We start from the raw sequence: 23,349 nt of genomic DNA on the forward strand, positions 1-23,349 counted from the left end.
GTGGAAATGACGCCACAAGCCCAGAGCCAGCCCTGTGCCCGGCCTTGGCCTCCCTTCCCACTGCCCGAGCTCTCGCCCACACTTGGGCGGTGGTCAAGGCTTCAGGTGCTCCCAGGGGCGCTTTCGGTGGCGCCGTGGACAGCAGCAAGGAAGGGGCGGCCAGTCCCAGCTGCCAGCGAGACCAGAGCGACTGACTCGAGGCTTGCTATTGTACAAATGCTTTTTATTTGCGTGTGGTTACTCGGTAAATATCGAACAGCGATCGCCCCAGACAGCTGCCAGGTCACAAAACCAGAGGCGAATGGCGGCTTTGAGGATAACAGGACAATTAGAAAGAGCACAGTGAAGCACAGCTTTCTCCTCCCACCCAGGAATGCAAAAAAACAAAACCTGACACCAAACCTTAAACCCGCAAAACAGCGAACACGAGGCCCTTTCACGTAATAATTTATTGCATTTCAAACGGACGGTTCTCACGGCTGCACCCCCCAGCGCCAGGTCAGGAGACCCCTCCCCAGCTGGAGCTGCGCCATTGCACAGCTGTCTTGAGTCGACATTTCTTTGAGCACAGCTCCCAAGGCGCATCCCCAGGGCCTTGCCGGCCGGCTCTGGGCCTCTCTCACACAGGGCATGCGAGGGGGTGCGCGCACCCGCGGGAGAGTGGTCCCTGAGATGAGGCGGGAGCCTTTGCTTTCCATGTGGGGGGCAGTGCCCAGATGTGACATCCCGGCTCTTCACTGAGGGGCTTTTCTTAGGGACAAGGTGGGCTTCTAGTGCCCAGGAGCAGGGTCTCGGAGGCAGGCGCGTGGTTTTCAGAGGCCGGATGTCTGGAGACGTGGGCTGTCCCACTTCTGTCCAGCCCCAAGCACCGCCCCCAGGCCTTACTGTGCAATGGTTTTGTAGAGTCAGTCACCCATTTCCCCCACAAAGCTCCCCTCAAAGTTGGCTTAGTGCAGGTTTCCTTGGATCCCAGCGTGAGCGAGGGAAAGGGATGGGAAGAGGAGGAATGGACGGTGTGCCTGTCTCCATTGGCTTCCCCGCGCGGGGGAGGGGTGGTGGTGCAGAAGCTAGGGTCAGGAAACAGGTCTGCGCATGTGCAGCAGACCTGAAGGCCTTCACAGGGCCTTTTAGCGTTAAGAAAAGACGACGGGACGGGATCTTTCCCTAGACTACTACAGGGTTCACTGCTGAGGCCGAGTGGTTCTGGGACCCTGCAGTGAGGGCTCTGGAAGGCAGCTTTCTAGAAGAGTGAGGTTCGCGGTCGGTGATTCTAAGCCACAATGACTTTCCCAGGAAAAAGAAACAAACAGCTTTCCCAGGTTCCTCCTAGTGACCTTGAATGTCCACACCAAGCTGCCGAGGGTGGCCCATCGCTCCGTCTGGGAGGAAGCCCCGGTCCCCTCGGCGATTCCGCACAGCTTCCGTTAACGGCGCAGACGGCAAATGGTGACACCTGCGCCAGGGGCTGGTGATCCCGGCTTCCAGACGGTCTCTCCCTGGCCGAGGCTCCCAGACGCCTCATTGGTAATAGATACTGAAGGCGTGCAGGATGTAGAGCAGGGTGGTGACGAAGGCAAAGAACTGGGGGAAGACGGAGGGTTCCTGTGTCACTGGGTCAGAGACCGTCTGTGCCCGGCCCTGCCCTCCCCTGAGGGGTCCTCCCGCAGCCCGGGCAGCAGTGGCCTTGGCCAGTGGCCGGGTGCTGCTGGAAGTTCCCTGTCCCTCAACACACTCCCCCGGTGTGCTGCTCCCCCCTCCCATGCAGTCTCCATCCCATCTGCAGGTGCGTCCCCCAGCACCTGGCCACAGAACAGCCTCTCCTCCCTCCCTCCCTGCCGTCCCCATGCCCAGGTGCCTCTCCCTATCCACCTCTGGTCTGGGCATCTCTGAGCCAGAAACCTGCGACCCCTCTGACTCCTCCCACCCTCCCTCCACCTGCCGTGACCAGAGCCACCCCAAGTCTACCCGTGTGACCGCTGACTGTCTCTAGGTGCATCCATGTCTCCATGGTCTCAGCCACCATCATCCCCCACTGTGACTTCCGGTGACCTTGGCTCAGCCACTTCTGCCTACACTGTCCCCCCTCTCGTCTGCCACAAGGGAAAGCATGATTGTGAATAATACATTAATGATTTATTTGTTATCGATGATCAGGAATACATAAATAATTATGTTTACATAGAGGACAGCATGACTGTGACTTCCATAGGCAAAACCAAGGGTCGGTTGTCCTGTGTTCTCAGGATGCAAGCCATCACCCTAATGCCCCTTCCAGGCCAGCCTCGGCCTGCCCCACTCCCTCTGTCCTCATTCCTTCATTCAATTACAACCTTCTGTGCACCTGCTGCACTTCCAGAATGACTGTGGCTGTCACAGGAAGCAAAGCATTCACAGAATCCTGCCGCACGCAGTTTGCATGTCGGTGGCAAGGAGCAGAAAACAAAGAAGTGTGTGCAGGGGGAGGCCCAGGGGAAAATGAAGCGAGGAAGGGAAGCTGAGGCTGGGCATCAGGGACGACCCCCACCCAAGTGACGGGAGAAGAGACCAGAAGGGGGCAGGGCACTGCCAGGCGGATCCCCGAGTAGACATCCCAGCCATTGCCTCCAGCTGAGAGCTCGTGTGTGTGTGCCTGTGTGTGTGTTGGGTGTATGCATGAGCTTAGGGGGCCAGCAGGGAGGGCAGTGTGGCTGGGACGGGGCGGGCCAGGCTGTGGAGGGCCTGGGGAGCCATTTCTGGGGTTCTGAGTTAATGAAAGTAAAACTGATGTAAAGGGAGGAGGGGGTAGGAGGGGGCACATAGGCTGGAAGGCAGCTGAGATATCTTGTGACCACCCTAGAGGGTCACAGGGCATCTCTGGGACTCAGTTCTTATCTTTTAAGATTTATTTATTTATTTGAAAGGCGGAGAGAGAGAGAGAGAGAGAGAGAGAATCTTCCATCTGCTAGTTCACTCCCCAAATGGCTGCAACAGCCCAGGCTAGGCCAGGCTGACACCAGGAGCCAGGATCTCCATCTGGGTCTCTGATACGGGTGGCGGGAGCCCCAGCACTTGAGCCACCCTTTGCTGCTTTCCCAGGTGCCTTATCGGGAAGCTGGATCAGAAGTGGAGCAGCTGGAACCCAAACTGGCGCTCCCCTATGGGATGCAGGCGTCCCAAGTGGTGGCTAAACCTGCTGTACCACAACACCCACCCCTGGCACCCCGTCCTTACTCCAGGGCAGCACCTTACGATGCAGCTGTTCCTCCCGCCTCCCGCCACAGCCGTGTGAGCCCTGCATGGGGGCCCCGGGACTCGGGAGGAGACTGGATCTGGTCCTGGGGAGGGCACAGACCCAGCTTTGGTCTTCCCAAGGGGACCTCTGCAGCCCTGAGCTCTGGCCACGTGGGGGCGCCATTCCACAGGGGGAGAAAGATGTGTGGGTGTGTGGAGTATAGGCATGGGGAGGGTTGGGGAGGAGACTTGGAGAGTCCCCACAGGGCCGGAGGCCGTGGGTCCCAGTCTTCCTACAATTGGCCTTGGGTTCTATCAGCCAACATGCCAGTCTGTCATTGAAAGGGGAGGGCGGGGGCCGGCGCTGTGGCGTCCTGTGGCTCCTGGCTTCAGCCTGGCCCAGCAGCCCTGGCTGTTGCTGTTGCATCCATTTGGGGAGTTTGGGGAGTAAAGCAGAAGATGCAAGAGCTCTCTCTGTCTGTCCCTCCCTCTCTCTGCAACTCTGCCTCTCAAGTAAATAAATGAATCAAAAAAAAAAAAAAAAAAAAAAAAAAAAAAAAAAGGACCCGGCGACAGTTCAGCCATGCAGGGGGCCTTAGGCTGTTTGCTGTACAGCCAGTGGGAGCCATTGAAGGAGAGAGAGGCAGATTTTACTTTGTGTTTTGGAAAAAAAAAAAAAAGCCATTCTGAAGACAGCGCAGTGGGCGTAGGAAGGGGCAAGGCTGAGGCGTGAAGAACAGGCGTTGAAGGATGGCAGGGGCCTTGGGCACAAGCGTTTGCACACCTACACACAAACACACACACACACACACACACACATACACCCTTCCCCATCCTCCACGCTCCTTCAGCTTGCGGCTCAGGGACAGCCATCTACAGGAGGCCGATTAGACCTCAGGCAGCCAATGCCCCGCCCCCAGGCCTGCCACTCACCGAGGCCGCCGTGTTGATGTAGTAGTTTTGCAGGTCCTCGGCCTCTGAGATGATCGTGGCGTGCACTTGGAGGACGGCGGCGCTCATGTACAGGATGCCGGTGGTCCCGTGGTACAGGCTGTCCTGCAAACAGGACAGAGCAGAGGCCACGGCCAGCGTCACCACGCTGGGCACTTCTCTTCCCACCCCCACAGCTGGGAACAGTGAGCAAGAGGGGGCGAGGCCACCTGCCAGAGCCCGGCGTGTTTTTCTTGCTGTTTCCGTGTCTATGCAGCAAACCATAAGGGTTCACAAGTAACAGCAATGTCCATGGCAGCTGGCAACTTCGAGGGCTCAGTGTGCGCCTAGCTCTATGCTATACCATTCCTCGTGTATCTCATTTAACCCATCAAGTGTGACGTGGGTACTGTTTATCAGACTAGACTCATTCTGGGGAAACGAAGCCAAGGGATAAACAGCTGAGCCCTAGTTTGTACCCAAGCCTAGCCTGGTGACCCTCAGCGTCCTGGGAACCTGCGACGTGCCTGGCTGTGTCCTGACCGTGCACGCGTGTTGTCTCTTGGGATCTTCTCAGCTCACTTCATGGAGCTGCTGGCTTATTATTTACAGCTTACAGATGGGGAAACTGAGACTTGGCCAACTCACGGTACAGTCAGGCTGTGTTTTTGAACCTCTATGCTAACCTCTTAGCTGTGCTGCTCAACTCAACAAGAATGACATGAGCCGCTAAATATGGCCATCGACCCTGGAAGGAATGTCGTACTTGGCAAATCTGGGTTTTGCAGCCTCTAATGAAGTAGTCAACTCAGGGAGACTCGCTAGTGGGTGGAAGAAAGCACTAGAGAAAGGGCTGATGGACGCAGAGTGATACACCCCCCGAGAGAGGGACCACTGCTGCTTAGGGATCGTTATCACCACAAAGGCCGAACCCGTGTCCTGCGAAGCCTGTAGTGCCAACTGCCAGCTTAGAGAAAGGCAGTGACTGCACGGCAAGTCCTCCACACCAGGAGGGAGCACACAGCCAGACCCCAAAGGCGCTCCCACCCATAGGACCGCTCACACGCCATTGGCTGGGACCTGATGCAGCCAATCTGGACCAAAGAGACCCAGGAAACTCAGTGACCAAGGGCAACCCATGGCCCTATGAGGAGCCTCCTTCCAACAAGCCAGCTGCAAGGGGACATTCCGGAAATGACTGAGGACATTTGAGGGTGGCCGGGGCCTTAGAGGGACTGACGGCCAATTTCTGGAGGCGTGCGGAGGTGTGTGGAAGGGGATGATGTGAGGGCTGAGGCTTGCTTCAGCAGCCTTCAGGACAACAGGCAAATGTGGTCAAGTGTGGAGAATGTCGCCGTCTGGGTTCTGGTTACGTGGGACTCTACAACACAGTTCTCTCTGCATCTGCTGCTTCCTTCCCCAAATGCCTGCAATGGTCCAAGCGAGCAGTCGGGATTCAGTGCAGGTCTCTCACTTGAGCCATCACCACTGCCTCCTAGGGTCTGCAGTGACTGGGAGCTGGAATTGGCAGCTGGAGCTGGGACTCAAACAAACCCAGGTCCTCCGATATGGGCTGGGGCACCTCAACCTCTAGACCAAACAATCCCCTCCTGTACTTTTTTTTTTTTTTTTTTTTTGGACAGGCAGAGTGGACAGTGAGAGAGAGAGACAGAGAGAAAGGTCTTCCTTTGCCGTTGACGTTGGTTCACCCTCCAATGGCCGCCACGGCCGGCGCACTGCGGCCCCCGCACCGCGCTGATCCGATGGCAGGAGCCAGGTGCTTCCTCCTGGTCTCCCATGGGGTGCAGGGCCCAAGCACTTGGGCCATCCTCCACTGCACTCCCGGGCCACAGCAGAGAGCTGGCATGGAAGAGGGGCAACCGGGACAGAATCCGGCGCCCCGATGGGGACTAGAACCCGGTGTGCCGGCGCCGCAAGGCGGAGGATTAGCCTAGTGAGCTGCGGCACCATCCTCCTATATTTTTTATATGTTTAAAATTGTTCAGGGCTGGCGCTGTGGTGCAGCAGATAAAGCCGCCACCTGCAGTACCGACATCCCATATAGGCGCCGGTTTGAGTCCCGGCTGCTCCACTTCTGATCCAGCTCTCTGCTATGGCCTGGGAAAGCAGTAGAAGCTGGCTCAAGTGCTTGGGCCCCTGCACCCTCGTGGGAGACCTGGAAGAAGCTCCTGGCTCCTGGCTTCGGATCAGCTCAGCTCTGGCTGTTGCAGCCATCTGTGGAGTGAACCAGAAGATGGAAGACCTTTCTCTCTCTGCCTCTCCTTCTCTCTCTATGTAACTCTGCCTTTCAAATAAATAAATAAATCTTTAAAAAGTTGTTCAACACAGAACATGGTTATCAAGATAAGACAGCATGAAAAATTAATGATGTAATATTAAATGAATCTCTATCAAAAATTGTTCATTGTCATTACAATACATATATGTTTAGTATAAAATTCATGTGGAGTATCAACGAATGAACCCAGTATAGTGACGTGATAAGGCTTTAAGATTTGAGTGGGGCTGCACTGTGGCATAGCAGGAAAAGCCGCCGACTGTGAAGCCGGCATCCCATTTGGGCGCCGGTTTGTGTACGGCTGCTCCACTTCCATAATCCAGTTCCCTGCTAATGGCCCAAGTGTTTGGGCCCCTGCCACCCATGGAGGCCCGGATGAAGCTCCTTGTTTTCAGCTTCAGCCTAAACCAGGCCTGGCCATTGTGGCCATCTGGGGAGTTAACCAGTGAATGGAAGAGCTCTCTCTCTCCCTCTCTAACTCTTCCAAATAAAATAAATAAATTAAAAAAAAAAAAAGATGTGAGTGATTTTTTCCCTACCACTGTTCTGTCAATGACTTATTTTACCACGAATAGAATTTAGGGGAAACGTATCTGAATGTTTTTGATTAGAGGAAGAGTGAGGTTCCTAAGGGAAGACGGCAGAGAGAAGCGCAAAGACTTTTCTCTTGCAATATAACATTTTCATTTTGGCTCAACAATCAACATCCCACAACCAAAGTCTTGGTCCATGGGGTCCCGCCCAGGCAGGGCTTCCGAGCCCCAGTCTCTGCTTCTTCCAGCCTGCCCCGCGGGGCCACCAGTCCTCACCCCACACAAGACGTCGCTCTGGGAGGAGCCGCCCCTCTGGTTCTTACCAAGACTCTCCAGGACTGAAATTTTTTGTAAAATCCAAAGATGTAGGACAACAGGAACATGAGGGAGATGAGAAACGAGGTGAGCGAGACGTACATCACCCATCCCTGCAGCAAGGGGTTTGCTACCTGGGTGGCGGCCACCAGGATCCAGACCCAGAACCCGAATATCTGTAAGAGAAAGGGGGGTGAGAAGGAGTCCGTTCTGGAGATGGTTTCCTTTGGCAGAGGCCTCTTTTCTCCTCCGTCTCTGGCTAAAAGCTCAGCTGAGGTTGGGGGGACTGAGAGGGAAACAGGGAAGGAAGGCTGGCCCCTCCGAACCCCAGTCCAGTCGGGGGCTGTGACCAGAGAGACTCTCAGCCACACGGCCTGTGGATGTCTTTGTGGCCCAAGCAGGGTTGGTATAACAGCCTAAAAAGCAATCTGACAGCCGGCACTGTGGCATAGTGGGCTTGGCATCGGCCTGTGGTGCTGGCATCCCATATGGGCACCGGTTTGTGCCCTGGCTGCTCCTCTTCCCATCCAGCTCTCTGCTATGGCCTGGAATAGCAGCAGAAGATGGCCCAAGTCCTTGGGCCCCTGCACCCACGTGGGAGACCTGGAAGAAGCTCCTGGCTCCTGGCTTTGGATTGAACCGGCTCTCCATTTGGGGAGTGAGCCAGAGGCTGAAAGACTTCCCTCTCTGTCTCTCCTCTCTGTCTCTAACTCTACCTCTCAAGTAAATAAATAAAATCTTAAAAAAAAGAAACTGAATAAGTTGTCACTGTTTAAAACAGGATATTTCACATGGAAAAAAAATACAGATTTTGGACATTTTTTGAGAAATCTGTGGTTCTGGGCACTGTACCCATTTTTCAGTCCAGAGTAGGTTGGAATGAGCTCTGATGGTCTTCGCATGATAGACCTGGGGTCCCTAACAGACCATGTCCCCCTCGCTCCCCAGCTGGCACCATCTGAGTGGTGTGCTCTCTCTGCTCTCCCCACTGCCAGTGCCTGCCTGGGCCCAAGAGACCTGATTGGCAGCTCCCAGGTCCAGTAGCACGGATGCCCTGGGGTCAGTGACCAGCTGGGTGCCACGGGTCCAGTTCCGTCAGCTCTCAGCTCTGCGCAGGTATTTGTTAGCCCCTTGGAGGGGAAACTGAACTTATGCCTTCTCCCTGTCCTTCTCTCTGGGCTCTGCCTTCGCTTTGCTGCCAGGCTGAGCTGGTCCCTCTGTTAGTGAGCGCAGGGGAGGACCTAACTGCGGGCCGGGTGCTTGGAGGGAGGGGGCTGACATGTGTACCAAGTGGTTGGGTGGTGGGTTTGTCTCCAAATGTATGAGCTTCCTGGGACCTCCCTCACTGCTTCTCCTCCCTCCCCTTAAATCTGCACTTCTAAGCACCACATTGGGTGGTGATCCCAGGATCACAGCTCTAGCCCACTTCTCTCCGTGGCCTGCAGCCCCCCACGTCCACCTGCCCACTGCGGCTCTTTCCTGGGACATCCCTCTGCAGGGGCTAACCCAGGAGTGAGCACCTCATTTAATTTTGCATCCTGGACACCTCCCTCGCTTTGCTCCAGCCCTGCCCCTGCCCCTTAAAGCTCCTCTAATTGAACCCATTGCCATTCCCAAAGTCCTCCAGAGCCACCGGGCCTCTGTGCTGCCGAGAAGGACCCCTCAAGGGAAGAGAGAGTTATAGGGTCTGGCAAGTACATACAGAGGGCTCTGAAGATAAGGGTGGGGTTCTATTTCTGATACTTGATCGTGTGCACATGGGGATATCTTTTATAAATCAATACAATAAGTCTGGGGGCTGGCACTGTGGTATGGTGGATAAAGCTGCCGCCTGCAGTACCGGCATCACATATGGGTGCTTGTTCGAGTCCTGGCTGCTCCACTTCCAATCCAGCTCTCTGCTATGGCTTGGGAAAGCAGTAGAAGATGACCCAAGTCCTTGGGCCCCTGCACATGTGTGGGAGACCTGGAAGAAGCTCTTGGCTCCTGGCTTCGAATCGGCTCAGCTCTGGCCATTGCAGCCATCTGGGGAGTGAACCAGCTGATGGAAGACACCTCTCTCTTTCTCTCTCTCTCTCTCTGTATCTACCTCTCTGTAACTCTTTCTTTTTTTATTTTTTAAAGATATTATTTATTTATTTGAGAGGTAGAGTTACAGATAGTGAGAGGGAGAAACAGAGAGAAATGTCTTCCGTCCATTGGTTCACTCCCCAAATGGTTGCAACAGCCGGAGCTGCGTCAATACGAAGCCAGGAGCCAGGTGCTTCCTCCCGGCCTCCCACATGGGTGCAGGGGCCCAAACACTTGGGCCATCTTCTACTGCTTTCCCAGGTCACAGCAGAGAGCTGGATTGGAAGAGGAGCAGCGGGACTAGAACTGGCGTCCATATGGGATGCTGGTGTAGCAGGCGGAGGATTAACCTACTATGCCACGGTGCCAGCCCCATGCCTTTCAAATACATAAATAAATATTTTAAAAATTAAATAAATTTGAGAAAGAAGAGAGGGCTGTTGACCGTGAGCTCACTGCAGATTTGGGGTAACAGGGAGGGAATGAGTCCTGAACCTATGGTTTGGAGGAAATGCACAAGGGCTTTGAACTTTTCCATAATCAAGAGTGGTCGGGGCAGGTGGCTGCACTGCTGCCCCTCCCAACAAATGGCCTGTCCCACTCCGTAGTTCTGTTGCCTGTCCACGTGCATTTTAGAGCCAGCTGGTCGGCAGCTATCCATTGGGACTTTTGTTATATTAAGTCTGTAGATCAGTTTGGGGAGAATTCGCATCTTTGCTGTGTTCAGTCTTCCAATTCATGAGCATGGTTTGTCTCTCCAGTTACCAACGGGTTCTTTGCCTGCTCTTATCAAGGTTGTGTAGTCTTTAGCATTTGGTGTCTGTACACGTTTTATGATATTTATGCCTGAACATTTCCTTCAGGGAAAATTATTGTAAGTAGTATTGCTTTAAACAATTTGTACTTCCCAATTGCTCATTGCTAGTAAACAGCAATATAATAATTTCTTATGTGTTGCCACACATTTTTTATTGTATCCTGCAACTTAATAAACTTATGCAATAGGTCAGAGAGGGTTCTTGTTGTAATTTGGTGAATTTCTTGGGGTTTTCTATGTATCTCATTAGATTTTAGTTTTAAGGATTGCTAGTAAGAGACAACATATTTTGGGCACTTATATTTCCTCTTCTGTGAAATTTATTGATTTGTATTGTTCCATTGTGTTCTGCCTTCCATCGCTGTCACTGAGAGTCAGCTGTCGGATAAACTGCTGTCGCTTTCTAGGAATCCGTCTTTGGTATTGGGTTGCTTCTGGAGTCTTCCGTCTGTCTTTGGTGTTCTACAGTTCATGCAATAGTGATACATTGTGTTGACTGGTGAATGACTTTCGGTTAGTCCTGACATTTCCATGACCTTGGACTTGGTAGCATGACTCTGCAGTTTGTGGCTTTTCCTAACTTCCATTCCTGTTTGTTCATTTCCTCCTCTGCCTGGTAAATTTTGATTAGGTGCCCATGTCTGTGGGGGCAGTTCATTTATAAATGATGCTGAGGGGCCGGCACTGTGGTGCAGCAGGTTAAAGCCCTGGCATGAAGTGCCGGCATCCCATATGGGCACCGGTTCTAGTCTCAGCTGCTCCTCTTCTGATCCAGCTCTCTGCTATGGCCTGGTATAGCAGTAGAAGATGGCCCAAGTCCTTGGGCCCTGCATCTGTGTGAGAGACCCAGAAGAAGCTCCTGACTCCTGGCTTTGGATCAGCCCAGCTCCAGCCATTGCAGCCATTTGGGGAGTGAACCAGTGGATGGAAGACCTCTCTCTCTCTCTGTCTCTACCTCTCTGTAACTCTGTCTCAAATAAATAAAGTAAATCTTTAAAAAAAAAATGATGCCAATAGAGGACTTCTGGACCAAATGGCTCTCCTTACTTCTGTCTAGTTCAGCTGAAAGACACACAGCCTTCAGATTCTGTTTTTCATTCATTGCACAGCCACAAAGATGTGTGACTTCTGGTGTGCACAGCCAGGCTTCAGGCAGAGGCTGGGAGGTGTCTGGGGTGGGGCAGGCAAGGACTTAGAACCGGCAGGGGTGTGTCCCTGGCAGCAGGTTTTTCTGCATACCTGGGCAGTGTGTCTTGGGGGCAGGTCTCACTCACATTCCTCTCCTTACCACTTGCCTCACTGTTTATGACAGGGCTGCCCCGCCCACCCTGCCCTCGTGCCCCAGTGGCTGCAGAGTCCTGGGAAGCCTCAGCGACTTCAGGTGGGGAGGAGAAGGTCCTGATCCGGGAGGGTGAGGCCCATGGAGTCCAAGTGCAGAGGGAGCTGGGGGCTGCTGGTCCCACCTGGGGCCCCGGGAGACACAGCGGGCGTGGGCCACAGTGAGAGCACCCCATAACATCCTGCTCTCCTGCCTCCACAGAGGACGCAGGGTCTCTGGGTCTCTTACTAATCACGGTGAAACACACCATTTCCCACCTTAACCATGTTGGGGTACACAGGGGCGTGGCCTTGAGCACGTTGCCATTGTTGTGCAGCCTGGTCTAGCCCAGGCCCTGTGGGCACCATGGAGTGAACCAGCAGACGGGAGAACTGTCTCTTTCTCTGACTCTGCTTATTAAATAAAATAAATATTAAAAAGGGGAAAACAAGACCATACCCACGTGCTCAGACAAGAACGCACTGCAGTTGGAGTAGCCAGCCCTCAGGAGTCTGGTGCTGTCTGCTCAAAATGCCTCAACCCTGGGAAGATTGAATGGCTCAAACTAAAACCACGTGGCAGAAATTAAAGCTATTACTAATTTCCGACCCTAAGATTTAAGGTTGATTATAAAAATAACGTGAACGCCCAAGTTTTATTGTATCCTATTCCTTCCCAGGCCCAGGCCTTGTGCGCCCACACAATGTTGTGAACCTGCATCCTGTATGCTCTGTTTCCTACTTGCCTGTTGGACTGGATTAACAACGCAGTCGGTTCTGGCCAGGTGCAGTGACTACGTTCTATGAAGTTGCTGTAGACACTTCACATGGGCAAACACGGAACCCCCGCTTCCAGGAGACACGGAAGCAGGTTCCTGTGAGCTCGGGGTCACAACATCCCACCAACCAGTCAATCCGTGACCCCGTGTTTCTATTTGAAGACACCTTATCTGTCGCTGCTGCTGATTTGTTAGCATGAGCAGATGGCCGATGGCGCTGTCAGCTCCGGCCTGCCGGGCGAGGTCTGACGCATTTTTCTCTGTAAGGCACAGCACAGTCTTTTTGCACTTGGGGGCGCTACACAGCATTTCAATACTAATCTTGGAAGGCATTTTTATTTGTTTGATTCTTTTTTTTAAAGATTTATTTATTTATTTGAAAGGCAGAGAGAAGAGAGGCAAAGAGAGAGAGGTCTTCCATCCGATGGTTCACTCCCCAACTGGCCACAAAGGCTGTGGCCAATCCGAAGCCAGGAGGCAGGAACCTCCTCCGGGTCTCCCATATGAGCTCAGGGGCCCAAGGACTTGGGCCATCTTCTACTGCTTTCCCAGGCCACAGCAGAGAGCTTGATCGGAAGTGGAACAGCCAAGTCTCCAACCGGTGCCCATATGGGATGCCGGCGCTTCAGGCCAGGGCATTAACCCGCTGTGCCACAGTGCCAGCCCCTATTTTTTTTTTAATTCTTATTTACTTATTTGAGAGGTGAAGAGGGAGGCAGAGAGACTCTCGCATCCACTGGTTCACTCCCCAAATGCCTGCAATGGCCAAGACTGGGCTGGGGCCAAAGCCAGGAGCCAGGAATTCAACCCAGGTCTCCCACGTGGGTGGCAGAAACCCAGTGTCTTGGGCCACCACAGCTGCTACCCAGGATTTGCATTTGCAGGAGCTGGAGCAGGATCCAGAGGCAGGCATTGTCCCCAGGTGCTCAAACGTGGGGTGCGGATGTCTTCACCACTAGTCCACGATGTCCCCCTGTGGAGTGCTGCAGGGAACAGACCTCGACAAGGACACTCGTTCACAGGGGACTGACCTCCAGCAAGCGTGCAAGGCGGCTGCTCTGTGCACGGCCACCACCCACATCAAGCGGTCATCCGGGGACTTCGGGCACCTTTTAGCAAGGGGAGTCACGAGGGTCCGTGAGTCTACTCTCAATGTCAGAAGCCCCTTTTGTCCGGTTGATAAAACTTCACGGACTCTTGGGCCGGGTAGCGGCCATTTGGGGGTGAACCAACAGAAGGAAGACCTTTCTCTCTGTCTCTCTCTCTCTCTCACTGTCTAACTCTGCCTGTCCAAAAAAAAAAAAACAAAAAAAAAAACAACTTCATGGACTCAGGCTCCAGCGCAGGTCTCTGGAGGGCTTGCTACCTCCCCAGCCCTGACAGTACTGCAGTGAGCACTGTGTTGCAGGCACGGTTCCCTTGTCTGAAGTCAGTTCACTGGGATACACCCCTGCTCCCCACCCAGTCCCGGGCTGGGGACACCATGTGCAGCCTGGACTTGGTTGATGCAGTGTCAGGGGGAGCCAGCTGGGGGACTCCTTGGGCCTAAAAAGGGGACAGATTCGGGGCATGGCGTCCACTTTTCTTTCTGCGGCCATCGCTGTGTGCGGGTGGAACCTGGAGCTATGAAACAGGAGGAGAGAAGCAGACAGAGCCAACATCCCCCATGACCCACGGGGCTGCTGGCATCAACTCCGCACTTTGCAGGACCTGAGACAGTCCTTGGCCCTTCTGCTGAAGCTGGTCTGAGTCAGGGACAGGCCTTGTCACCTACCACTGAGGACCACCTGGGACTCAAGCCTGCATCGTCATCCACAGCCCCCAAGCCTTCTTAGAATGTCCCACTAGCTCTGGCCATGGCCTTATAGATCTGACCCCCTCGCCCTAACCCCTCCTCCCACTCTCTGCCAGTCCTCCAGGCTCTGGGGCTGCCACACTGAGGGCTGAGGTCCATTCGTGGGTTGTGACACTGTTGAGTGTGTCAGTATTAAACAGTTAAGTCGCCTAAACTAGAAACTATAGCAGTGTCCATGGAAATCACACTTCCGGACCTAACACAGCCTCCCCCCGACACACACACACACCCGGGATACAAGTTGCCATGCAAGCATCCCCCACCTGGCGGATCACAGCGCACAGAAGCCTTGTCCCGCGAGCCTGCCATCCTGTAGCCACGGACCTTTGGTGCTCACTAGCCTCTCCCGGCCAGCCCCTCTGCCGTGGATGAGGGCACACCCAGTGCAGGCCCCGGCCCCGGCTGCTGCAGCAGGAGCCCCACTTGGAACCTGGAGCCACACGGGGCCTGGGAGGGGAGCACAAGCCCCAGAGAGGCAGGTGAAGGGGAGGACAGCAGAGAGGGACAGCTGGCTGCCCAGAGGAAGGGGCAGAGCCCTGCAGTGTCCCATATCTGCGGAGCTCAATGCACTGTTTGGGAGCCAGGGCCTGCCGCAGGCGCATTCCAGCCCCAGGTGCCCCAGCGCCAGGCCAGCCTGGACCAGGCAGCCGGGTGCTCACCTGCAGGCAGTGCAGTGACCCCAGTGCCTAGCTGTCTCAGCCTGCGATGCCCGCTGGTATCATCTGAGAGGCCAAGGGACTTCCCACAAGGGACCAGTGGGATGTGGCGGGCCTAGCTGCAGGCTCCCAAGAGGATCCCCCTCCTCCCAAACAGAACAACCAGCAGCCCATGGAAGTGGCTCGCTCCTAATTCACCCTAGGACTTCCAAACACTGGGTCACCATGCCTGACTCATGGAGGGAGAATTTCCTCTCTCTGCGGCTTTAAGGTTAGCAGGAAATCACGGCGCAGGCCCCTTTGGCAGGGGTCCCTGCGGGGGCCCGTGTCTTTTCCGGCCACCCCAGGAACAATAATGAAAGCCGGAGGGCCTGTCTGTGAGCCCCTGGCAGGACCGGTCATCTGAGGGTCCCCATGAGGGCCCTCGGGACCTGGCCGGCATTATGTCCAGGGCAAGTGGCCTGGGGGCCCCTCCCTGGCGAGCTCCCTCAGGGTGTGTACCCCAGGGCGGCAGGATGCTGGGGCTCAGCCTCCCGCTGGCCGCCCGCCCAGGGCCACACCCGTGACTGCGACCCTGCCTGACCCTGCGCTTTATTGACTGAACAGCACAGATTTACAGGGCCACATAAAACAGAACAATGATGACGGTCATCCGTCCAAAGTCTAAAGGGCTGGTCTTGCCCCTCTCTTAATTTTTTTATTTAATTTAAAGAAACACCAGGCCTTTTAGGGGCAATTTTTGAAAAAAAAAAAAAAAAAGGCTTTCCTTTTCTCTTGTGTCCCTTAGATAAGTTAGAAAGCATGGAGAGGGGCCCACACTGTGGCGTAGTGGGTTAATCCTCTGCCTGCAGTGCTGACATCCCTAATGGGTGCTGGTTCAAGTCCTGGCTGCTCCTCTTTCAATCCAGCTCTCTGCTATGGCCTGGGAAAGCAGTACAAGATGGCCTCATCATCCTGGGCCATCTCTCATCACCCACTGCGAAGCCTACACAAGACTGTACCGAGGCTGGCGCCGCGGCTCACTAGGCTAATCCTCTGCCTGTGGTGCCGGCACCCCGGGTTCTAGTTCCGGTCGGGGCGCCGCATTCTGTCCCGGTTGCTCCTCTTCCAGTCCAGCTCTCTGCTGTGGCCCAGGAAGGCAGTGGAGGATGGCCCAAGTGCTTGGGCCCTGCACCCCATGGGAGACCAGGAGGAAGCACCTGGCTCCTGGCTTCGGATCAGTGCGGTGCGCTGGCTGTAGCGCGCTGGCCGCAGCGACCATTAGAGGGTGAACCAACAGTAAAGGAAGACCTTTCTCTCTGTCTCTCTCTCACTGTCTATAACTCTGCCTATCAAAAAAAAAAAAAAAAAAAGGGCTGCACTGGTCAGAGAGGACACTGTCCAAATAAACCTTCCACCCTTGACACCTGCCCTGGCATCGCTGGGGCTGTGGATAGGGGCTGGGAATGGTGCCAAGGCTCAGAGAACGCAGCCGAGGCCAGGGGCTGGGCTGGGCGTCTGCAGTAGGCCACTGACCACCGGAGCTGCAGCCCCATGAACCCAGGTCCTTGTAGACGGGGAGCCCCTGACGCCCCACGCTGAGGCCAGCAGGTGTCTTCTACTACAGCGTGTGGACTGGAGGGAGGGAGCGGGGGCTGGTGCTGCCCACGTGGGGACAGGTTGGCCCTGAGCCAGGAAGACCTGAGCAGTGGTGACAGGGGAGGGACTGGCTGGGAGGTCCTGGGTGAGGCAGGGGAGGGGCGGGGAGTTGAAGGGCAAAGACCAGGCTCCTTGGGAGTCCTCCCCGCTCTGACCTGCTTCCTGCACTGGCCAGCCCGGACAGTGCTCTAGAGACCTCCGCTGCCACCCATGGACCTGCCTTGCCCAGGGGAGTGTCCTGGGGGGGGCGTTCCCTGGAAAAGGGGAGAAGCAGCAGGGGTGGGCACTTCCGCTCCATGGGACTCCTGGGCTGGCCTCCCTGTGGGTCCTGTGGGCAGAATGGCCAGCCCCTCCACAAGGGCACCTGGTGTTTCCACCAGAGCCCCCCGATCATGGGAGAGCACCCGAGGGCCGACCCTCAGCTACACGCGGCTGACTGAGGAAGGCCACTGGGTGCCTCGGCCGAGCGGTCAGGGAGAGCACGGGCCTGGAAGCTCACACACAGGCAGAAGGCAGCGCCTCCCGGAAGTGGGCTGTGCCAGTCACTTCCTTAGAATTTTTATTTATGAGAGAGACAGACAGCTGCCATTCATTGGTTCCCTCCCCAAATGTCCCAGTGGCCGGGGCTGGACCAGGGCTGAAGCTGAGGTCTGGGAAGTGAGTCCTGGCTTGCACCATCCCCTGCTGCCTCCCAGAGTATGCACGAGCAGGAAGCAACCCCCCGTCACTGCTGAGTCTGCTCAAGTCCGTGCTCCTGCCACCGGCTCTGCAGTGCGGGATTCTCGCTGCGTTCTGGCAACGGAAGGCTGCAGAGGGGCTGGGGGAGCCAGGGAGTGGGGATCCTGCAGCTGTCTCCCACCTGTCACTCTGCCCAGCAGCAGGTGGCTCCTGAGTCCCTCCTCCCCGGGGCGGGGGACCCCTCCTCAGCAGTTCAGACACCAGCGGAGTGGGAATTCTTCCAGAGCTCTGAGCACCCTCCCTTGGGGGGTGGTGGCCACTGCACCGTGGGCTTCGGGCTGGGTCTGTCGCTCCTCTCTGTATTTGCTTGGCAGAGAGCAGATGCTCAATAAATACGGATTGGACCAATGCAGGAGCGTTAGGCAGTGCAGCGCCCTCCTCTGGTTAGACAGTGAATTTACAACCTGTCAACTTCCCGGTCCCAGGTGGAACTGGGCAGCTGGGGTTTTGCCTTCTCTCCTTTCACACTGTCTCCACCTGAGGCTCCTTCCTACGTGTCCCCCACAGGCCAGCTGCCCTGCTCCTTAGGACCAGCCTGCATCTTCCTGGACTGTCTTCCTACCTGCCCAGGGTCCCACAGCCTTTAAGAAGCACAGCCCAGCTTCAGATCCCGTGCCACCGATGTCATTTTACTGAACCCGAACCCATTGGGGCTTCTCCAAAGGATGGGCCAGGCCTGGTGCAGGCGAGCCAAGGTGGTCCCAGCAACTGTGGGAAGCTCCCATGGCCCCCTCCCCACTCCCCATCTTCTCCCACAGGGGGCCTTGCTTCAGCAGGGGCAGCCCCCTAACCACCCTCCAGCCCAATATTCCTTCTGCTCCCCTTTGTCACTCCTGCCTTGTCACGTGGCTGCCAGGGGACATGCTCGGGCACCGTCCCGTGGGACTCAGAGGTAACCTAGGCATGGAGGGTGATAGCTCCTGCGTCCAGCAGAACAGGAGGAGAGGGCACTGTGCCCCTGGAGCTGGGCTGAGGACAGGGCAGGGCCACCTGGTGGTGAGGATGGAGGCCACGGCGGCAGAAGCCAGCACAGTGACCGCAGGGGACTGAGGGAGGGAACTGTGCGGTGTTTGCTCCTCCCTGGGAGGGTGAGTAACTAGGAGCAGAGGAAACCAAGGGGAAGGGTTTTTTCCTCTTGGAAAACTCAGCTCCTGGGGACGTGCCACAGGAAGGGAGGGCGCCTGCCCGCGGCGGGGTCTGCAGCGAGTCCTCCTCCTTGGGCCATGCCCGCTGCCCAGGGGCACTCTGTGGCCAGCCAGGCTTGGCCCGAAGGGGGGTCCCTGTGCAGGGCTGCAGTGAGCTTCCCCCAGGCTCCTTGCTACAAACTGGGCAGAAGCAGCGGCAAGCTGAACTTCAGGCGACACTGGGGATTTGGGTTAGACGTAAGGATGAACTTCCCAGTCTACGGGCATCACAGCATTGCCCGCGCGGGCAAGTGAGGTTGGAAGGAAAACATGAGTCTCAGATCCTCTCTCCTTCCAACTAGCTGTGTCTCTAGGAATCTTCTTAGCTGTTTCTTTGAAATTTAATTAGGACCTCGTCTCATGGGGAGGTGGAAAGAAGGCTTTCTGGGGCCCCCTCTTCACAAAGTGTTGTCTCGGTCATAGACACCGGGTCGAGCTCACAGCCTGCAGCGAGTTGTGGATGGAGTCAGCTCGGACCAGACCCCAGCAGCCATCTGTGGATGCAGGCTCTGGAGTGCAGGGCGGGGCTGAGAGCCACACCCACCCCTTGGCCCCGCCCCACCTGCCCACCCTGGCCCTGCCCTGCCCTGGCACCAATGCGCACCCACCCACACCCAGCTGCTGCACAAATCAGAGAGCCAAGACGTCTGTTCTCATCATAAATTCATTGATCCAAGGGTTCCTCACACTTGGACACAACGTTTGGAAACTCAAACTGTTTTCAGGAAGGCCGCCTGGGAGGGCTCAAGTAGTTGGGTTCCCGCCAGCCACGCGGGAGGCCTGGATTGAGTTCCTGGCTCCTGGCTGTACCTGCCCAGGTCGGGGCTGTTTCAAGCCTGGGGGTGTGAATAGTAGGTGGGAACTCTGTCTCTGTCATCTCTCTGCTTCTCAAATAAACAAAATAAACGAATAACTTTTAAAAGTGTTTGCAAATGAGAAATCTGACTTCCACAATCAACTAAAACACTCATCTTGATACTAAAGTCCCAAAAGTCCTGGCCATTGCTGGTGGGAATGAAACAGGTAAAAACGCCTGTCCAGGCACTCGGTAAAGCAGTTTGTCAGTTTCTTAACAAAATCCTGGCACCTAGCACACGTGTATCACCCCACCCAGCCATCCCACGCGGGCATCTCCCCTGGAGCAGTGAAAGTGACATCCAGACGAAAGGGTTCAAGCAACTTCGTTCTGAGCAGCCAAGAACCAAGAACAACCAAACGACAGGTGTCCACTTAAACACCCACACTGCGGTTGAGGGGGTGGCAGGTGAGGGAGGGCGGGACAGGGTATGGGACTGCCAAGGGGTAGCACAAGGGAGGTCCCTGGGGGTGATGGGACAGTCCTGCTCCCTGATGGTGCTGGCGATCACACCCATCTATGCATGGGAGAAAATGGCCCGGACCGAGAGCCCTGTCTTCCCAGTGTCAGTTTCTCTGCGCCCTGGTAGAAAGGACTGAAGCACTCTGGGGAGTGGGGGAAGAGCGGCTTCCTATGCATCTACAATCACTAAAAAGTGAAAAAGCATGAGTTCATTGTCAAAGACTTGAAAATGAAGCAGGTTGGGGAGGATGCATGGGACAGGCTGAGGGTCGCGGGAGGGGTAGAGAGGACGCAGGTCCCCTTGGAGTCTGGGCCACCCAGGTCTGTCACCGAGGAGCACCAGAAGCCACTGATGGCTGGCCGGGGTGGCACAGGAGGCGTGTGGCCTTAGCGAAGGCGGTGAGCTCTTGGCCCCTCGTGCTCACCGGCTATCCTGGCCCCTGGTTCACGCGGGAAGCCAGACAGTCCTGCTGAGTGTGTGGCAGGGCTTGGCACCCGGTGGCTGGAGGGAGCGGGTGGAGGGAAGGGTAGTTGTGGACACGGCCAATGGATGCCCCGTGCTCTCCTCACCAAGGACATCGGAATCCTGGGGACTGAACTTGACTTCCTCTGCCCCCTTTGCTGGCCTGAGCTCCCAGTTTTACAACCCACTCTCTGAACCTATGTGCTTAGAAAGACAGATGCCTGTCTGTGACGCCTCAGGCCTCAACATCAAGAAATCCGAAGGACTCCAAGCCTGGTGCTCTAATGGGAAGTCCCAGGGGGTAGCAGGCAGTGCATCCAGGATCCAGCTGATGGGGCCAGAAAGAACCAGGGCCAGAAAGAACCAGGGCCAGTACTAGGCTGATCCTACACTCACACAAAGCAAAGCACGTACACATGGCACCTGCAGAATAACCTACTCCACACGTGTGTGCCGCGTACGGCTACTGCCCAGGCGCTTCAGACAGCCTGTGGGACACGGAATGAACGGATCAGCTGATTTTGCTGCAAAATGTTTTGAAGTCCATGCGCAGGGTCTTCACACTACACATTGCCTCGAACTTTATGAAGTGCTCTCCTAGAAGGATTATATTTCTTTCTGTATTTTCTATTTGTGAATTAGAAACGAGTACAGTTGCAATGAGGGAACACCAGGTCAGGCCAGACGGTGGGGTACCGCACAACAGATATGGGCGGGGCACTTCAAAAAATGTCAGCACGGAGGTGGAGGCCTAGATCCTGGACCAGGAAAAGCACCTCCGCGGGGACAATCAGCAGAATTTGGGTTAGGTTTGTAGAGTGACTGATAGATAGTGCCCGTGACGATGTCCTGGCTTTAAGAGTTGTCCCAGGCCAGCGCCGCAGCTCAATAGGCTAATCCTCCGCCTTGTGGCGCCAGCACACCGGGTTCTAGTCCCGGTCAGGGCGCTGGATTCTGTCCCGGTTGCCCCTCTTCCAGGCCAGCTCTCTGCTGTGGCCCGGGAGTGCAGTGGAGGATGGCCCAAGTGCTTGGGCCCTGCACCCCATGGGAGACCAGGAGAAGCACCTGGCTCCTGGCTTCAGATCAGCGCGGTGCTCTGGCTGCAGCGTGCCAGCCGCAGTGGCCATTGGAGGGTGAACCAACGGCAAAGGAAGACCTTTCTCTCTGTCTCTCTCTCTCACTGTCCACTCTGCCTGTCAAAAAAAAAATTAAAAAAAAAAAAGAGCTGTCCCACGGAAAGCTGACTGGAGAGCACATGGAACTTTCTGTACCATTTAGTGCAACTTTATCATAAACCTAAAATCATGTCAAAGTAAAAATAAGGGAACAGAATCGAACCAGTGACAATATCCCTGTCCCCTAAATATTTAAAGTCCCAGAGCCCAGCATAAGCACACACCTTAGTCCCCCAGGAGTGGGTCTGCAGGAGGGAGGGGCGGGGGCACGTGGCGCCCCTTCTCACCAGAATTCTCAGCTGGCTGCACTCCTGATACCAAGGCTCCAGCCCTCCCAGCCTCCTCCGGGCCTGGGCCCCTCTCTGACCTGGAGGACAGACAGCCTCCCCCCTGGAGGAGCTGCGAGCTCTCCTCTCTCTCTGACACACAGCAGAGCCTGCAGGCAGGGCCCGGGACTTTGCATGGCTGACTAAGGCGCACAGCCACAGTAAAGGGCCGGGAGGTGCGGGACACACCCCGGTGCCAGCACACAGAGCTCCTAAGAGCAGCACTCGGATGCCAGGGGCCGGGCGGGAGATGGCAGTACTGGCAGAAACCTGTCTCTTGGATGTGGTTTCGGCCCCAGCCACCTACGTGCTTGCTGGGCCTGTCCTGCCTGGCTTCCCTCTCTCGGTGACATCAGTGACACCCGTGGCCGCCCTGCAACCAGTTCGCCCAAAGGTCGTTCCATCAGGCCCTGCCCTCCAGGCCGGGTACCAGAGTGAGACGGTGGATCCACTTTTAATCTTCTTGCTCCCTGCCTAGGAGCAGCCCTGCCCACAAGCCCGACAGCTCTGAAGGAATTGGACAAACAGAAGGAAGCTCCCTCCTTTGCCCAGGGCTCTCCCCAGACAGGTGACGGCCAGCCGCAGGGCGCCCCGGGTGGCCAGGGCGGCTCTCCCCGTCGGTCCGTGGCCCTACTGTCCTCCGCTACCTCGTAGGCAGTCCAAGGCGGGCGCACGTAGATGACCACCTCCCGAGGGACACACAGCGCCTCCTCCCGCCCCCCATTTTGAACTTCCCAGAGCCACGATGAGCTGGAGGAAAAGCGCCCCCTCACCCAGGTCCGTGCGCGCCACGTTCCCGGGGGCCCGGGCGGGTCGGCCGAGCGCCCCCGCGGCGCCCGTCTGCCCCGCACCCTGCTTGGCCCGGAGGAAGCCGGCGCGCCCGGGCGCAGGGTGGGACCCGGCGGCGGATCGCCGGGCGGCGCTGGGCTCCGAGCCCCGGCAGGTAGGGTAGGGGGGGCGCGGCCCGCGGCCCGAGCCCGGCGCCTCCCTCTCTCCCTCCGCACTCACCAGCTCCGGCAGGAAGAAGGCGAAGGGGATAGTGAGAAACAGCGCGAACCCCGAGGGCACTTCGGTCGGGCCGTAGCTGGTGACGGGCGGCGGGTCCCGGGAGGCCATGGCTCGCACCCGCGGCAGCCGCCCGCTCCGGCCGCTCGCCTGCGCCGCGGCCTTCAAATATCACCTCCGGCCCGACACACCCACCCGGCGGCGTCGCGTGGGAGGGGACAGCGCCTCCCTGCCGCGCCGGTCCCTGGGCTCACCCGCGCGGGGGCAAGGCCTCCCCTCCGGACTTGAGAATCCCGCAGAAAATTTCTCCGGGGACGCTGGCCACAGCCGCTCCCCTGCCCCAGCCCGGTGCCCGCGTTCTTAGCCACGGGGAACGCCACAGGCAGCCCTGGTGCTAGTGACAGCCCCACGCGTGGCTGTCTCGCTCCTTTTCCAGGTGAGGCTTCTGAGCACGTTAGAGCTGGTCACAGCAAAGCGGGGTCTTCGGTGTTGGCCTCTCTTGCTTGGCTCCCTCCTGCTCCTCTCCTGGGGCCACCCCCAGCTCCCCACCCAAGGGAGCGAAGCCGCCCTCCCTTCCAACTCCCACGGCTGCCTCCCTCTATGGGAGGAAGGGGGGACAGCCCACCACAAGGGCATCTGAAAAGCGCCCAGCTGGCTGGACCTGCCCGGGCCGAGATCTTCTGTCCCCACTCCGCTGTCAGCTGGTGCCAGCCAGGCGCTG

The 23,349-nt window shown here is 56.6% G+C and overlaps 1 protein-coding gene across 1 annotated transcript; it reads right to left on the minus strand.

The window, feature by feature from the left end:
- Window positions 1–206: 206 nt before the first annotated feature.
- On the minus strand, window positions 207–22,772 carry MALL (mal, T cell differentiation protein like). The gene is made up of 4 exons (XM_002709556.6): window positions 22,632–22,772; window positions 7,296–7,463; window positions 4,144–4,266; window positions 207–1,581 (listed from the first exon to the last, which is right to left on the minus strand). The coding sequence occupies exons 1-4, from the start codon at window positions 22,737–22,739 to the stop codon at window positions 1,519–1,521; spliced, it is 462 nt and encodes a 153-aa protein (XP_002709602.1). The 5' UTR covers window positions 22,740–22,772; the 3' UTR covers window positions 207–1,518.
- Window positions 22,773–23,349: the final 577 nt, after the last annotated feature.

The sequence above is a fragment of the Oryctolagus cuniculus genome, chromosome 2, assembly GCF_051225735.1.
Source record: "Oryctolagus cuniculus isolate XC-2025 breed Fujian yellow rabbit chromosome 2, ASM5122573v1, whole genome shotgun sequence".
Lineage (NCBI taxonomy): Eukaryota > Metazoa > Chordata > Mammalia > Lagomorpha > Leporidae > Oryctolagus > Oryctolagus cuniculus.

Coding starts and splice junctions, on each gene's coding strand:
- MALL (XM_002709556.6), bottom strand. CDS start 22,739: ATGGCCTCCCGGGACCCGCCGCCCGTCACCAGCTACGGCCCGACCGAA. Junction 4,267..7,295: donor TTCAGTCCTGGAGAGTCTTG/GTAAGAACCAGA, acceptor TCCTGTTTGCAG/GACAGCCTGTACCACGGGAC. Junction 1,582..4,143: donor ACATCAACACGGCGGCCTCG/GTGAGTGGCAGG, acceptor GTCTTCCCCCAG/TTCTTTGCCTTCGTCACCAC.